General features: G+C 42.1%; 1 protein-coding gene across 3 annotated transcripts in view; it reads left to right on the plus strand.

The window, feature by feature from the left end:
• The window catches only part of LAS1L (LAS1 like ribosome biogenesis factor), a 32,697-nt gene extending 23,022 nt beyond the window's left edge, over nt 1-9,675 (plus strand). The window contains exons 11-13 of one of the 3 annotated variants that reach the window (XM_055120391.1): nt 4,534-5,129; nt 7,711-7,861; nt 9,334-9,675. In XM_055120391.1, coding sequence (XP_054976366.1) covers nt 4,534-5,129; nt 7,711-7,861; nt 9,334-9,466 — 880 coding nt within the window. In that variant the 3' untranslated portion in view covers nt 9,467-9,675. Of the gene's footprint in view, nt 1-4,533; nt 5,130-7,710; nt 7,862-9,062; nt 9,262-9,333 lie in introns of those variants that run through there. The other 2 variants (XM_055120393.1, XM_055120394.1) reach the window with 2 other exon arrangements.
• The last annotated feature ends 5,808 nt before the right edge of the window (nt 9,676-15,483 follow it).

The raw sequence follows: 15,483 nt of genomic DNA on the forward strand, positions 1-15,483 counted from the left end.
TTTTGGGTATTATGGCTTGCAACACAGACACTGAGAGGTTGTCATATTTGTTCTATTATCTACTTTCGGCACACATTTCCCATCCAGACTAATTCTTCCAGCCATCATTTTCTTAGTGATCCCTTCTCTATTCCATCTAACTTCTCCCCTCCGCTCATGAAGCAATCTTCCAGCTATGGGGCAATCCTCCTGGCCCTTGTATCTACTGTCCTTGGGTGTCAGCCTCATGTGATGTTATCCTATACTCCACAAATGAGTGCAGTCCTTCTATGTCTGTTCCTATCTTTCTGACTCATTTCACTTAGCATGATACTCTCCATGTCTATCCACTTATAAGCAAACTTCATAACTTCGTCTCCTAACAGCTGCATGGTATTCCATTGTGTAGATGTACCAAAGTTTCTTTAACCAGTCATCTGTTTTAGGGCACTCGAGTTGTTTCTAGATTTTGGCTATTGTGAACAGTGCTGTGATGAATATATAGGTACAGATGTCATTTCTACTGTGCTTTTTTGCATCCTTGGGACATATTCCCAGAAGTAGAATTGCGAGGTTATGTAGAAGCTCAATTTCTAGTTTTTGAAGGACTGTCCATATTGTTTTCCAGAAAGGCTGGACCAGTCGACATTCCCACCGACAGTCAAAGAGCGTCCCTTTTCCCCCACATTCATGCCAGCACTGGTTGCTTTTGTTCTTTTGATTGTGTGCCAGTCTCTGTAGTGTGAGATATCTCATTGGTGTTTTGATTTGCATCTCCCTGATGACAAGTGATATGGAGCATTTTTTCATGTGCCTTTTGGCCATTTGTATTTCTTTTTTGAGAAAATTTCTAGAACTGGTCATCTTATTCCCCACCCCAACCCTAAAGTGATCTCTATCTTGTATATTACCTAGTTAATTTATTGGTGACACCATCTACTCTGTCACTTTGCATATTTAAGATTCTTTCTAAATCTGAGATTTTGTGTTTCCTTGTCTATTTTACATAGTGTTTCTTCCCTCCAACAAGCTAAGCTCTTCAAAGGCAAGGGCTATATATTAGCCATCTATACCTTCAGAACTCCACGCAAGTCCAAGCCCCAAACAGGAATTATTAGATGTACTAAACCAACTAGAATTAAACCAAAGTCAGCTGCCTTCTTGCCAGCAGTACTGTCTTTGTTGGGATCTGATCTGACTCTGTACTGGGAATGAAAAAATTGGAGGTACTTGATTCTCCCACAAAGTCTTTCTTAAGGCCTAATGTAATTTGAGGGCTCCCACATTCTCGTCTAGGTAATAGTTTTTGGAGAAAAAAGCAGCTTTTTTTGGCTGGGGGGAGAATGTGCCATACCCAGTAATGCTCAGGGATTACTGCTGGATCTGCACTCTGAAATGACTCTTGGTGGTACTTAGGAGATCATATGGAATGTTGGGGATCAAACCCAAGTCGGCTGCTTATAGCATTACACCCTATCCACTGTACTGTAGCCTCAAAGCCAGGTAATCTTTATTGAATGGAATTTGCTTAGACGTAGGTGAATAAGCAAGACAGGAAACATAGATACAAGCAACTAAGATGCCTGTTCAAGGGAGAACACAGACTTGAAGAGTAAGCTGGAAAAGCATCTTTATAGGTAAACTCATCCAGGAGGTGGATCTGAAACAAAGAGCCAAATATTCAGTCGTGTGGTGATATGGATGGGTGGGATAATTGCAGTAGAGCCAGAAAGCCCTGAATGGGTCAGAAAATCATTACTAGAGACGTTCTAGCAGGAGAAAGAATAAAGGAAATTTCAAAGTCCAGAAGGAATATTGAATGTGTGGTGGGAGTGAAGAGCAACTTGGAGAGGTTTGGGAAGGTGCCTTTAAAGGTCCTCTCCAAGGACATTGCTGGTCTTGGAGAAGTCTGAATCACAGAGATCTAACCCAAGCGGACTAGAAGAATGTGACACAAGCTTGCAGTGAGAGCAGCTTAATTGGGTACAATTCCTTGTGCATAGATCTTGCTTTTCCCACATAATGAATCTTGTCCAAATCATTCTATTTTACAGAAAGGGAAAGGGAATTATCATAGCTGAAAGTTAAGTCTGCAAGTGAGACCCAGGGCTGGACTATGGGATTTCCCTAAAACCCTAAAAATACTGCTCTTTCTCCTGTGTTTCACTTTACAGTGTTTCATGAAATTGTACAGTTGCAGAAAAGCTTGTATTATTAGGCACAGATAAAACTTGACTATTTTCCCCAGATGAAAAATAAAATACACCACTAGCAACTAAGGATCAGGAACAATGCTGTTTTCTTTTTTCCTGTAAAAACTATTGATTTGATTTGATACAACATTCCTTGGAGGTGGAGGAATTGTAACTTTTGTTTGTTGTTGTTTGGGGCCACACCTGGTGATGTTCAGGCCTTACTCCTGGCTCTGCATTCAAGTTTCACTCCTGATGAGGCTTGGTGTCCAGGGATTGAAGCTGGATCAGTTGTGTGCAAGGCAAGTGCCGTGCCTGCTGATTCTCTTTCTGGCCCTGAGGAATCGTACCTTTATTTGATAGATACACATTGAGGCTTTGAGGAAGAAAGTGACTTAATCAAATATCAGTTTGTTGATGATGAGACCGGGATTCACCATTAATCTGATTGGTGACACACATTTCAGATTCTATGCTTTAGAAGGAAACTTTCCATCTAATCATCTAGTCACTGCCCCCAGTAGTGATAAGGTGCCTCCTAGCTACCCAGGTTTATGGCGCTCTGCATAGGTGCTCACTCCCTTCCTAATTCTTCCCTATCAATGTCTGTATTTGTTAATTTTGCTGATAGCACTGTCCTATGTGTGTGCACAGATAAAAAACTATCTCTTTTCTGCCATAGTTCCAGAACCCTGCTCTCTGTCTCTGTCACAGCTTATTTTCCATCTCTCCATTGCCAGTATCTTAGGTCATCCCCGAAGAATTCTCCCTGGTATCCCTGCCTCTATGCTGTCTCCTTTAGGCCATTCTCCACAGGAGCACCGTGTGGTCTTTAGAAATGTATCCTTCACCAGTGCTCAAGAGAAAGGTGACATTCCCCGCACCCTTTAACATAAACACAAGCTTTGCAGCCTTCTCTTCCTTCCACAACTCTTTAGTGCAGGCCCCTTAAGCCAGGCTCCTTACCACACACTCAGCACAGTGAGCTAGCTCTTGTCTGCAGTACACCTTTCCTTGAACTTGCCTGCCCTTCTTGTGCTCTCTGCTTTCCCCCTATATCTTACAGTGTCTTAGGTTTGCAAGGCTCATCTGGCCTCCTTCCCACATCTTGCTTTGTTTTGTCAGATGCTGTATTTTTTGTTTGCTTGTTTCTGGGCCACACCCATCAATGCTCAGGGGTTACTCCTGGCTCTACTCGGGAATTATTCCTGGTAATGCTTTGCTTGTGAACCCTATGGGATGCTGGGGATTGAAACTAGTTGGCCATGTGCAAAACAAGTGCTCTACTTATTAGACATCTCTACAGCTCCAGCTGCATTTTTTTCTTTTCCTCCATTTTAGGCATGGCTCTAGTTGGCCATAGAATGAGGGGATCCATTTGTGTTTCATGAAGAGCCCAGTATACTTCAGGCATATTTTTGGAGCTCAGGACAGATTGCTTAGCTTGAAAGCTGGATCTGCCATTTATATGCCCAGCCCTGTTAATTAGGTTGTGGATTCACATAGTATTTGAGTATGGGTATATAGCTGTCATTTATTGCATGTCCACTATATTCTAGGAACTGTGTCAGGTATTATATGTGAGCCATCTTTTAAAATTTTTTTTAATTTTATTTTCATAAGGTTGTTCACAATAATTGATTACATTCAATATTTAAACACCAATCCCACCACCATTACACATTTCCACTATGATTATTTCGAATTTTCCCACCACCACTCAAGTCTGCCTACCACAGGCATATTTTGATAATTTATTTTCTATTGCACATTATGAATATCATGAGAGGTCGCGCAGCAGCTTTTTGCAGCTGTGTGCTCCTGGAATTCTAAAATTGTAAATGAATGGCGTCTGGAGACATCGTTGTAGAGAGCTAATACATTCCGAGGTTCATTTGTCAGTGTCTCGATCAAGCTCATTGACCCGCTTAAATGGCACCCCAAGGTAATTTGTGGGCATGACAGCCAGGAACCTGGAGGGGCAGGGAGACAGGAAAGGATAATTCATACCTGCCATCATGTGGCCTAGAGTCTTCAATCCCTGGTCCCATGTACCTGGGGTTTTCTTCTGGAAGTTTGTGGCCAGTAGGGGATCATTTGGAGTAGGCAGAGAGAGAATAGCTGCTCCATCTGAGATGCCCTGGTGAAATAAGTGAGCCGTGTATTTAATTACCCACAAACCCATAAGGCAGGTGCATTGCTTTCATTTTACTGGAGTGAGTCATAGAGATGAATCACAAAACTTGTTCAGATTCCATGATCTTCTTTCTGTTTTCTCTGTTATACCACACTGCATTTCAAATCCTGAAGTGTTGGAATTGAAGTAACTTTTGACTCCTATCATACCCTTCCCTTTGGTCAGTGTCTTCAAAGCCATGGGACAGGTCCTGCCAGATGAGGAGCAGGAGAAGTTGCTGTGCATCTGTTCCATTTATACTCAGAGTGGAGAAAACAGTGTGGTACAGGAAGGCTCAAAGATGACCCGTTATGGGACTTCTCCTTACACACTGGATAGCCTGTACTGGAGCATTAAACCAGCTGGCTCCAGCTCTGGACTTTCAGGAGAAGCACAACAGCAGAAGGAACAGGGCAATATTAGTGACATCAAGGAAGATGAGGAGGATAAAGAGGTCTTAGAAGATCCGGTTGAGGAGGAAGACGAAAATGTTGCCCAGAAGAAATGGGAGGAGGAGGAAGAGGAGGAGGAAGAAGAGGAGGAGGAGGAGGAGGAGGAGGAGGAAGAGGAGGAGGAGGAAGAGGAGGAGGAGGAGGAGGAGGAGGAGGAGGAATATGAAGAAGATGAAGATGAGGAAGATGAAGATGAGGAAGGTGAAGATGAAGAGAGAATGGATGTAGTGCCTTTTTCAATTGGGGAGGAGTCTCCAACTGTTGAGAATGCCAGGCTCCTAGCCCAGAAAAGAGGAATTTTGCAGGGCTCTACATGGCAAGTTAGTTCAGGTAAGAGTACTGATAATCCTCTTCTCCCTTTACTAATCTTTCTTTTCTGCTGGCTCTGGAAGCTTCCCTCGACCCTACAGAAGAAATGGAAAGTAGTAGGAGGTAAACAGTAGAGGCAAACCAAGGAGGCAGCTTGGTGTGTGGGTGACGGCTGACTGGCTTCCCCTGTAGGATGGAGTGTGTATGTGCCAGGTACCTAAATTATTATAATACTGCTGACTGTGTCATGCAGGGTGCATATTCTGAAGATATGATATGGGCATGGGGCAGCAAAATATGGAGGCAGAGAGAGTTGTGGTAGATACATGTATAATTCTTTATTTTTCATGTGCAGTTATCCAGAAATAGGGAAATTAAAATGTTCTTTGTATATGTAGTATACGTGGTAGCTGGGTGGTGATGAATGATGGTTTTGCCATGTATATGAGAAAGAAGGAACTCAGAGATGGAAATGAGATCAGAAGGGAATAAAGTGGAACATGATGTTTAGGTTAACATACTAGACAAAACTGAGAGGCAGCAGGAAGGGTTTTGGTGATCAAAAAATGTGTGTTCATGAATCTGTTTATCTTGAGGGTGACATTTTGAATACCCTCACTTAGGGAGCAAAACCATTAGGGCAGGGAGAACCAAAAGAAATTTATTTCATTTTATATGAATGTGCAAGTGTGTATGCACACACTGAAGGAAGGAGTGGATCTAGGTGAATCTTATGTAATGGAGGTGGTGAGAGGAAAAATAGTTGTTACGTTGGCTTAGAGTGAGCATTATAAGGAATAAAGAGAGAAAGGACACCATGAGGAAACTTAGGAAAAAAGGAGTAGTCTGTGTGCATGTGTACAGAAAAGCTTGAGCATAAAGATGCTAAATGCCAGGGGGATATACTTTATGTCTGTGTGCACCAATTTGTGTGTATCTGCATGTATTTTACAGACAGTGACAGAGAAATGTCTTAGAACAAAGATGTCTCTGTTTGGTGGTCTTTTCAAATTTTGAAATACAGGTACAGTGTGCTTCTGTGCGTTTGTATGTGTGTGTGTATAAAGAAGAGAGGAGAGAGCAGAAAATAGAAAATGCCTTAATGCAGGAGCCCCAGGGATCTAGGAGTAACTGCTGAGCACAACTGGTTATTATCCCGCTTTCCCGCCCAAAAAAGAAGGCATTGTGAAGTGGGTTTGTATATGCAGCTATATATTGCATGTGTACAATTGGTTGTTTATGTATTTGGGAGAAGAGGCAGGGTATCCAAGACTTAAGGGGGTCAGGAGAGAGAGAATTGGTAGCAATACCAGGTGTAGCCATATGGAGAGGCATGGAAACAGAGAGTGGGATATTTATTCAGAGATGACATGTTTATGCTCATAGTATCATTGACTGTCCATATGTAAATATGTCAAACTAGAGAGTCAGGGACAATGATGTTGACAAGGTTAGTCATGTTAATAATGGGAGGAAGGGTGACCAGGCCCCTAACATACACAAGGAAAATTGTGGTTCATATGTATGACAGTGTTTTTATGCATGGGATAAGATAATGCACACCGTTAAGGTAGCACAACTTCTTTCCTTGTAAATGACCCATGGGAAGGGCAGGCAAAGGAATTCTATAGGTAACATAAAAAGCTCATCCAGTGTTGATGCTTTCCTAATCCTAAATACCTGCTGAGCCATCATGACAGAAAATTCTTTGGGTACCAGGGAGATGTTGAAGGCAAGCAAATGAATCAAACTGGAGTTGCTGATCATTGAAGGCTTCACTTGAAAAGCCTTATGTAAGTGAGAGGTGTAGATTTTACATAATACTGTGAGGAAGACTAGGGACATGGTCGGATATGGTTTAGAGGGAGCCTGAAATGGACCATTCTGAAGTGAAGTATTTAGGTGGGGATCAGGAGAAGAAGTTACTTTTGAATATGGAAAGGCTACGGCATCGATTCCTATGGGGATGCAGGGATATTTTGTGTACTATTTTGTGAAAGGAAGTGAATTCATTTCATGTGAAATTGGGAGCATTCATTGAATGAGTGGTTTGGTCAGTTATACGCAGACCAAGCTTAAGTTTGTATACTTAGGCACCGGAGGGCAGAGGATATACAAGAAGGCAGCTCATTTGTAGAAAAGTGATGTGCATTGTACATCTTGGGACAAGAAAGTCTAGCAAGAAGCATATCCTTAGACTATCCTGAGGGGATATGTAGATATATACATACATATACATAGATATATACATATTTATATAGATATAGATGTATATATCTCAAGTCAGGACCACTAAGATGTGGCCTTCAATCTGGGATAATGGGGAAAGAGTAAAGAGGAACAAAAAGGTCTGTAGTTTATTTTTGTGTGTAGAATGTGTGGCATGGCCTCTCTCTCTCTTTCTCTCTGTGTCTGTGTGTGTACATAGAATGGAAAACAGGCTCTGAATAGTATATGAAATGGGTGGACACACCTGGTGATTAACTGTGAGAACATGCTCTGTGGGTGAGTGAGGTACATGAATGAAACAGGGTAGGTTGATCTGTGTCCTCATCGAGGACCAGCTAACTTACCCAGTCTTGCCTTTCCCTTTGCTCTGCAGAAGATGTGCGATGGGACACATTCCCATTAGGCCGAATTCCTGGTCAGACTGAGGACCCAGCAGAGTTGATGCTAGAGAATTATGACACCATGTATCTGTTGGATCAGCCTGTGCTAGAGCAGCGACTGGAACCCCCAAAGTGCAAGACTGGGTGAGTTCCCATGTCAGTAGAATTTCTCAGTCCTTTCTGTCTCCTGTTGAAGGAATGGAGGGAGGAAGGGCACAAAGTGGGATGAGTAAAGGCTGGTCCCTGACTGAATATGCTAGGACTTTCAGTGCATGCCCCTAGTCAAAAAGCCATGCAAAATTGGCTTTGTAGTCTTCAGGTTACAGTTTTGTTTGTGTGTGTGCGTGTGTGTGTGTGTGTGTGTGTGTGTGCACGTGCATACGCATGTGTGCCTGTGTGTGTGTGTTGGGGAAAAGAAATCATAGCTTTCAACAGGTTCATTAAAGGGTCCACTACTCCCACAAGGTCAATAATGGTAGTATAGCAGGTAGGGCATTTGCCTTGCAAGTGGCTGACCCTGGTTCAATAACTGGCACCCACTACCCCAAAAATTGTCAGTAATGCATGCTACTCATGTTCCTGAGGAAAAGAACTGAGGCCCACAAGGGGAAAGGGATTTGTCAAAAGCTTGAAAGGTTCAGAGTAATCATTAGACATCCTTGCATTGTCCAGACATCTTGGTAGAAAGGCCTGCACAGGGCTCTTTGCTCTCCCCTGAAACTGATCTCTGGATCACTGGTGTGGGGACCCTTAGGCCATCAGGGAAGCATAACTCAGGCAATTCTTGCTGAGGGGCTCTGCTGCTGGTTGCACAAAGAACCCATCTAGATGGATTGTATATCCCAGAATCTGGGGCCATTGGACCCAGGAGAAACCTGAATACCAGACAGATCTTTGTGGGCAGTTTATCTCTGCATTATTTGCCCACTCACTAGTAGATGAGCCCCTCTTTTTCTGTGTATTTGGGAAGAAGACCATGGAACCCAGCAACCCCTAATAGGCCAGACCAAAATCAGCAAGTGTCGTGTGTTCTAGGTTAGGTGACAACAGGCTGGTTAGAGTAAAAAGGAAGCTGGAGAAGCAGTTGTTGTTGGGAGTAGGGCTTATATGTATGAGAGAGATACCCACTCCCTTTGGGTAATACTGACCCATTTAGCACCAGGGTATCAAGGGTGTGGTGTAGACTAGGTAGGTGGAGTTGTTAAATCTAGAAGGGAAAATATATGGCCCAATTCCTACAACCTCTATTGTAGGAAGGTGAGCGGGATACAGTCCAGACCTCCCAGTGCCCACAGGTTCTAGGGTCTTGGAAGACTGTCTTTTAACCGTTTTTAATATCTTCCAGGCGTTTGGGTTCTCTCCTATCCCAACCAAAATAGCTGTGCTTTAATCTGGTCTGTGTACTGGCGCTCTGCATAAAATGTCATTTGGAATGTTCTATTTCCTCAACCAAGGAAAGCAGAGTCACCCTGGGACCCATCTAATCTCTCAGATTGGCTCCAGTCTCTTTGTAAAGTCAGGTAGATGGGGGGTTCCTTATCCATAAAAACCTATCAAATCCTTCCAGATCCTAAAACTGCCTCCTTCCCTGACTGACCCTTACCCTCTCTCCACAGTACCCTGGGCTTGAGCTGTGGCATTAGCAGTGGCAACTGCAGCAATGGCAGTGACAGCAGCAGTAAGTTGGAGGGCCTTCTTTGGAGCCAGGAACAGCTGCATGGGCTCAAAATGGGCCTGCAGCTCTTCTGATGCCTGCCCTGTTGCAAGTGTTCATCCAGCTCTGCTGGAGCAGCAACCTCTCCCACTCCTAACCCCAGTGTACCTGAGGCTCCATGAAACAACCTGGGAGACAGCCTTCATCACTCACCTAAGCTCAGCTTTCTATCACAATGGAATTATGACTATATTTGGGGCTTTTTAAAATTTTATTTTGAAAAACAATAAACAGATCAATATTGTTTTGGTGTTTGTGAGATGAGGTGTGTGCTGGGGCAGATCAATATTTATGTAGAATGTTTGAATCTTGAGGCTCCAAAGAAAGAAAATTTGAGTGGGAGCTGATTCCTGAAGTTCCTTGGACCACTGCCCTTAATTATTCCCATCACTAGCCTTCACTCCTACCTCTGCCTACCTCAAGCCATCTCTGCATTCCCTCCATTGTTGTGTGGAGTCAGCTCAACTTGTAAGCGTAGGCTCCAGAGAAATATGCTGGCTACAGAGCTCAGACGGCTCAGAATCTTCCTGAGAGTAGAACTATCCAGATCTTTTCGCTATTGCTCAACAGGCTCTGATTCATTTCTCTATCTGCCCTCCCCGGGCACAAGAAGTCAGCTAAAACTCCAAAATGAATCTTAGCACTTTTGCTTTCTATGACCTAGAAAAGGTAGAATGGACTTCCTTTGGTAGTTGTTGAAGCCAGAGAAATGGTTTTAGGGACCAGCATTCTTTATGGCCACCATTTTTCTTAGATAAAGTAGTTACCCTGTTACTCAACCCTGAGCTGCCAGTAGATATGGATGAATAAACCATGTTCTTATTCTCAGAACTGTACCCAGCAAGAAAGTCAGGAGTTGTGATCATCTAGGAGTTCCATGCATGACATGAGTTCTTTGTTTTTCTCAAAGTGATATTTTTAGGGTAGTAGTTCACAGATCTAGTCTGACTAGTATCCACTATACCCATGCCATAGAGAATGATAACTGTGTGAAAGAATGGCATCTTTATGGGGCCAAGTTTAGTAGGGAAAGTAAAGTACGGAACCAGACAGCATTCTGCTTTGGAAGAAGTAGAATTATAAAAAAGGAGAGAGCTTAGGCTTTGAATGAAACCAGGAGGAATTTAGAGAGAATATAACAGAGCCGAGTTAGGAGCTTTAGGTACAGTTAGGAATCCTACAGCGTTCCCTAAAACCTCTTAAACTATATCTTGAATACTTTTTATTGGTATGCACGTATTTGTTTTGGTGTTGCTCTGGAGCTATTTATAGTCCAGTCTGTTCACCCAAGGCTTTGTGGTGCTGGGGATGGAGTCTCAGGCCTCAATACATGCAAGGCATGTGTCCTACCACTTCAGCCATATCCCTGACCCATATCACTTTCTAGAGATGTTCCAAAGGTACGACTATATTGTTAAAGTGTCATGAGCCCAGTGACCCAATTCCTATCCTGTATGGGACCCTGTCATTAGGCAGAGATAAAGAAGTCTCTTCCACTGCAAATTTGGTTTCTCTCCGCCTTTCCTTCTCTTGAATTAGTGACAGATGCGGCCTTTTAGCAGCCAGACCACGTCTAGATTAAAGAATTTGTGTATGTGTACTATGGAAAATAGTTCAAAGTATATTCCTTGGGAGACAGGTACTGAAAGCTCTTGGTTTCCTTTACCACTTATCTACAGAAGCCTGAGTTTTGTCTCTTGTGTATGTATCTGGATTCTTTGAGGATTTCTTCTGCAAAATGATTTTGCTGCTGAAAATAGTTTGAACATCATACTTATAGTCTAGAATCCGCATTTTATATATTGAGACATTGAAGTTGACAAAATGTGGAGGAACTTGCCAGGACACAGAACAAGTTTATCAGCTTGGTACAGATCTATATTTCCTACAAAATTAGTATCACCTTGGTACTTAAAGAGACATACAAATTATTGACCCTCACTCTTTTTTAAAAAAAAATTATTTATTTTTTAATTAGTGAATCACTGTGAGGGTACGGTTACAGATTTGCACATTTCCGTGCTTGTGTTTCCCTCATACAATGTTCGAGAACCCATCCCTCCACCAGTGTCCATTCTCCACCACCAATGAACCCAGTATCCCTCCCACCCCCCAATTCTGTTGCCCCCACCCCACCCCACCCCGCATCTGTGGCAGGGTATTCCCTTTTGTTCTCTCTCTCCTTTTGGGTGTTGTAGTTTGCAATAGGGGTATTGAGTGGCCATCGTGTTCAGTCTCTAGTCTACTTTCAGCACACATCTCCCTTCCCGTGTGGGATCTCTAACCACATTTTACTTGATGTTCCCTTCTCTAGCTGAGCTTCCTTTTCCCCCAGCATGTGAGGCCAGCTTCCAATCCATGAAGCCAAACTCCTGGTGCTTATTTCTACTATTCTTGGGTGTTAGTCTCCTATTCTGTTATTTTATATTCCACAGATGAGTGCAATCTTTCTATGTGACCCTCACTCTTAACCTAAATCAGAAAGCTTGAGGGTGAGCAACAGTATTGTTTAATAAAGTGCTCAGGTGATCCTGATATTGCACTAAAGCGTGTGATGGCATAGAGGTAAAATTTCCAGGCAAATTATGCCATTTCATGAGGGTAATATTCAGCAAATCAAGTTACAGTTTCTCCATTAGATGAAGATAATATTTACCTCATAGACTTATAAAGATCAAATAATAATAGATATGAAAGTTCCCTCTAATGTTTATCATGCTTTGTATGTGAGTGGAAGATTCACTGGAGGGTCTTGAAAAATGACTCAGGTATCCATATAATCTGGTAAAATGCTTTAATGTACCTCAAACTGAACTAAGAGAAGGAGAGGAGCATTGGGCAAATGTTGTCCGTTTCTTTCCTCTTCCTCCTTTTCCTTCTCCTCCTTCTCCTACCCTAACCACTGTACCCTCTAGCACTTGTCACAGTTTCCTTATATGTATAAGGGTAACATTTGCTCCATAAGTTTTTTTTAAGGATTAAAAAAGCATACTCGTTTCTTTTTTTTAATTTTTTAAGCCTTTCTTTTATTTTCTTTTATTTTTAATTTAAATTTATTTATTTTTTTAATTAGTGAGTCACAGTAAGGGTAAAGTTACAGATTCACACATTTCCGTGCTTGTTTTTCCCTCATGCAATGTTTGAGAGCCCATCCCTCCACCAGTGTCCATTCTCCACCAACAATGAACCCAGTATCTCTCCCACCCACCCCCAATCCCATGCCCCCCACCCCACCCCATCTCTGTGGCGGGACATTCCAATTTGATATCTCTCTTTCCTTTTGGGTGTTGTGGTTTGCAATAGGGGTATTGAGTGGTCATCCTGTTCAGTCTCTAGTCTACTTTCAGCACGCATCTCCCTTCCCGCGCAGGATCTCCAATCACATATTACTTGGTGTTCCCTTCTCTATCTGGGATGACTATCCCCCAGTGTGTGAGGCCAGTTTCCAAGCTATGAAGCCAACCTCCTGGTATTATATACTACTATTCTTGGGTATTAGTCTCCTACTCTGTTATTTTATATTCCACAGAAGCATACTCATTTCTAGTCCAGGTTTTTGGTGAATGAAAACCAAGGATAATTGTTGACTGGAGCATTCTTGCTATTCAAAATTTATAAGTCCAGTTTCTTGGGCTGAAGGGATGGAAGAGAAAGAAGACTGACCTTAAACAACCACAGCCCACTGTCCTTTTCTTTCTATCTAAATATCACCAATTAGAAAAAGATGGGGTAGCCCCTTGTATGTGGCTGACCCAGGTTCAATCCCTGGCACCCCATAATCCCTCTGGGAGTGATCCCTGAGAGGACCACTAAGAGTAAGCTCTGAATATTGCTTGGTATGGCACAAAACCACTCTTGAAAAAGAGCCTTTTAACTACATGAATTTAACTGAGATGCAGATGTGGTAGTCAAGGATAAGAAGCAGAAATTATATTATTCGGAAATAATTGAATGTCTCCCTCACCATTTTTTAAACTTGATTTTTGGGCCACACCCAGTGAGCAACACCCTGCTAGGCTCTCTTCGGGGATCGCTCCTGGCAGGGCTCATGGAACCATACTGGGTATCGGGATAAAACCTAAGTCAGCCACATACAAAGTGAGTGCCTACACACTTTACTATCGCTCTACACTCGTGGGTTTCTTTGTTTCTTTTGGGCCCACACCTGACAGTGCTCAGGCTTACTCCTGGCTCTGTGCTCAGGGATCACTCCTGTTGGGCTTAAGGGACTGTATAGAGTGACAGGAATCAAACTTAGGCCCATCGACTGCATGCAAGGCTGCATGAAATTCCAGCCGCATTTCACCCCTTCTTGTAGGAGACAATTCATGACTGATGAACTTGACTTTCTAGTCTTAGGGAGAGCCTTGTTTGCGGAGGGAGGAATTAATGTGTTGACATAATTTTAAGCATGACATACTTCCTTATATTTATGTTCAAGATTGTTTAAGATTTTTGTAGGGCCTACTGAGGGGAAGTACTGTTTCTGGACAATGAGTTGGGAAGTACTTTAGAGGACATGACATTTAGCAGTGAGTCTCCAAGGACTTGAAGGGAGGGAATACAAAAATATGGCATGTTAGGGTACTGGTAGGATAAATAACATGGGTTATATGAAAGAAGTGGCATGTCCTGATGCCAGGGAGGTAAATTAGAAAGACGTGTGATCATATTTGCTGATTTTCTGCTTACGATTAAGGAGAAACTGAAGGAATTGTCCTGAATCTACTCTGGGAAGAGACTGTAGATAGTTTGTAGAAATAAGCCTGGGCCCTGACTTCTCCACCTAAATCTGACCCACCAGTGAAGGAGTGGCCCAGCCTAGCAGTGTAGGAAGCATCAGTTAATAACCATTATGATTTAAGTATAGAAAATTATAGGCCAAATTGCTTACCGTAAGAACTCATTTTTGAAGCTGATACTTTATCTTACCATCCAAGTCCCAAGGATAGAAATAAACATTTTAGGTGTAAACCAAGGTGTGCATATGTAGGTATGCTATGGTGTTTGTTGTTGATATTTTTTTTTGTTGGTTCTAGTCTTGGACCATACCCATCTGTGCTCAAGGCATACTCCTGGCTCTGTATCTAGGGATCATTCCTGACAGTTCTTAGAGGAATATATGTGATGCTGGGGTCTAACCCAGGTAGGACTTACACAAGCCAATACCTTACCTGCAGTACTGTCTGGCCACTGTGTTCTTAAAGAAAAAGAACCATAAATAGTTAGTAGGCAAAGATTTTATGCAGTCAATAAATATGGTTATGGTTTGTTATTGTCAGTGATACATTTTTCATCATAATTATAGCAAATCTATAACAAATCAAAACATGCAATATTCATAGCGCATTCATGCTAAGATAAACATCGCAGAGTGTTGTACACGCATCATTACAGGGAAACTAGGGCAGAGGATATATTTTCACTCATCCCTGTTTAGTGTATTTTGTCATTGAGACTTACATTATGTTTGGGTCAAACAAAAAACCCAAATAGAATTTATAAAAGATTACAAGCATTAAACATTTTAAAAATCCCACAAATGGACAAACCAAACTACTATGGTCAATGATATACAAACCAGGATTAAAAACAGTCAGTCTGCCAATGTATAGAGTAGGCTACAATGTGGCAGATTTTGAGGAATTTTCAAAAGCATCAACCATTGTAGACAAGGTTCTAGAAATATACTGGAATGATTTCCAGTAGAACCAAATGTGGTGTCATTTCTGTTTTAGTCTACTTTTTAGTGTCAGGCTTGAGCATAGACAAACTAGGGAAAGGCAGAGAAGGGTTGGGGAGGTGAGCAGTGCTCTATGGGCAGCTTCACATACCTTTCCATGTGCAATTTCAGACTTAGTTCACTGAGGAAAATAAAATATTGAAAATTTGACCTTCAAAGTGGGTGTTTGTACAAAGTCCCCTACTTAAACAGCACAGATTAAAATGGTAGTTGAGTACTTCTCAAAATGAACTCTTCTATGTTAGAAGAAAACCCACTGCTAATGCTAATGGATATCAATATTTGAGTAACTATAAAGATAATATCAAA

The sequence above is a fragment of the Sorex araneus genome, chromosome X (genome assembly GCF_027595985.1).
Source record: "Sorex araneus isolate mSorAra2 chromosome X, mSorAra2.pri, whole genome shotgun sequence".
In the NCBI taxonomy this organism is placed as follows: Eukaryota; Metazoa; Chordata; class Mammalia; order Eulipotyphla; family Soricidae; genus Sorex; species Sorex araneus.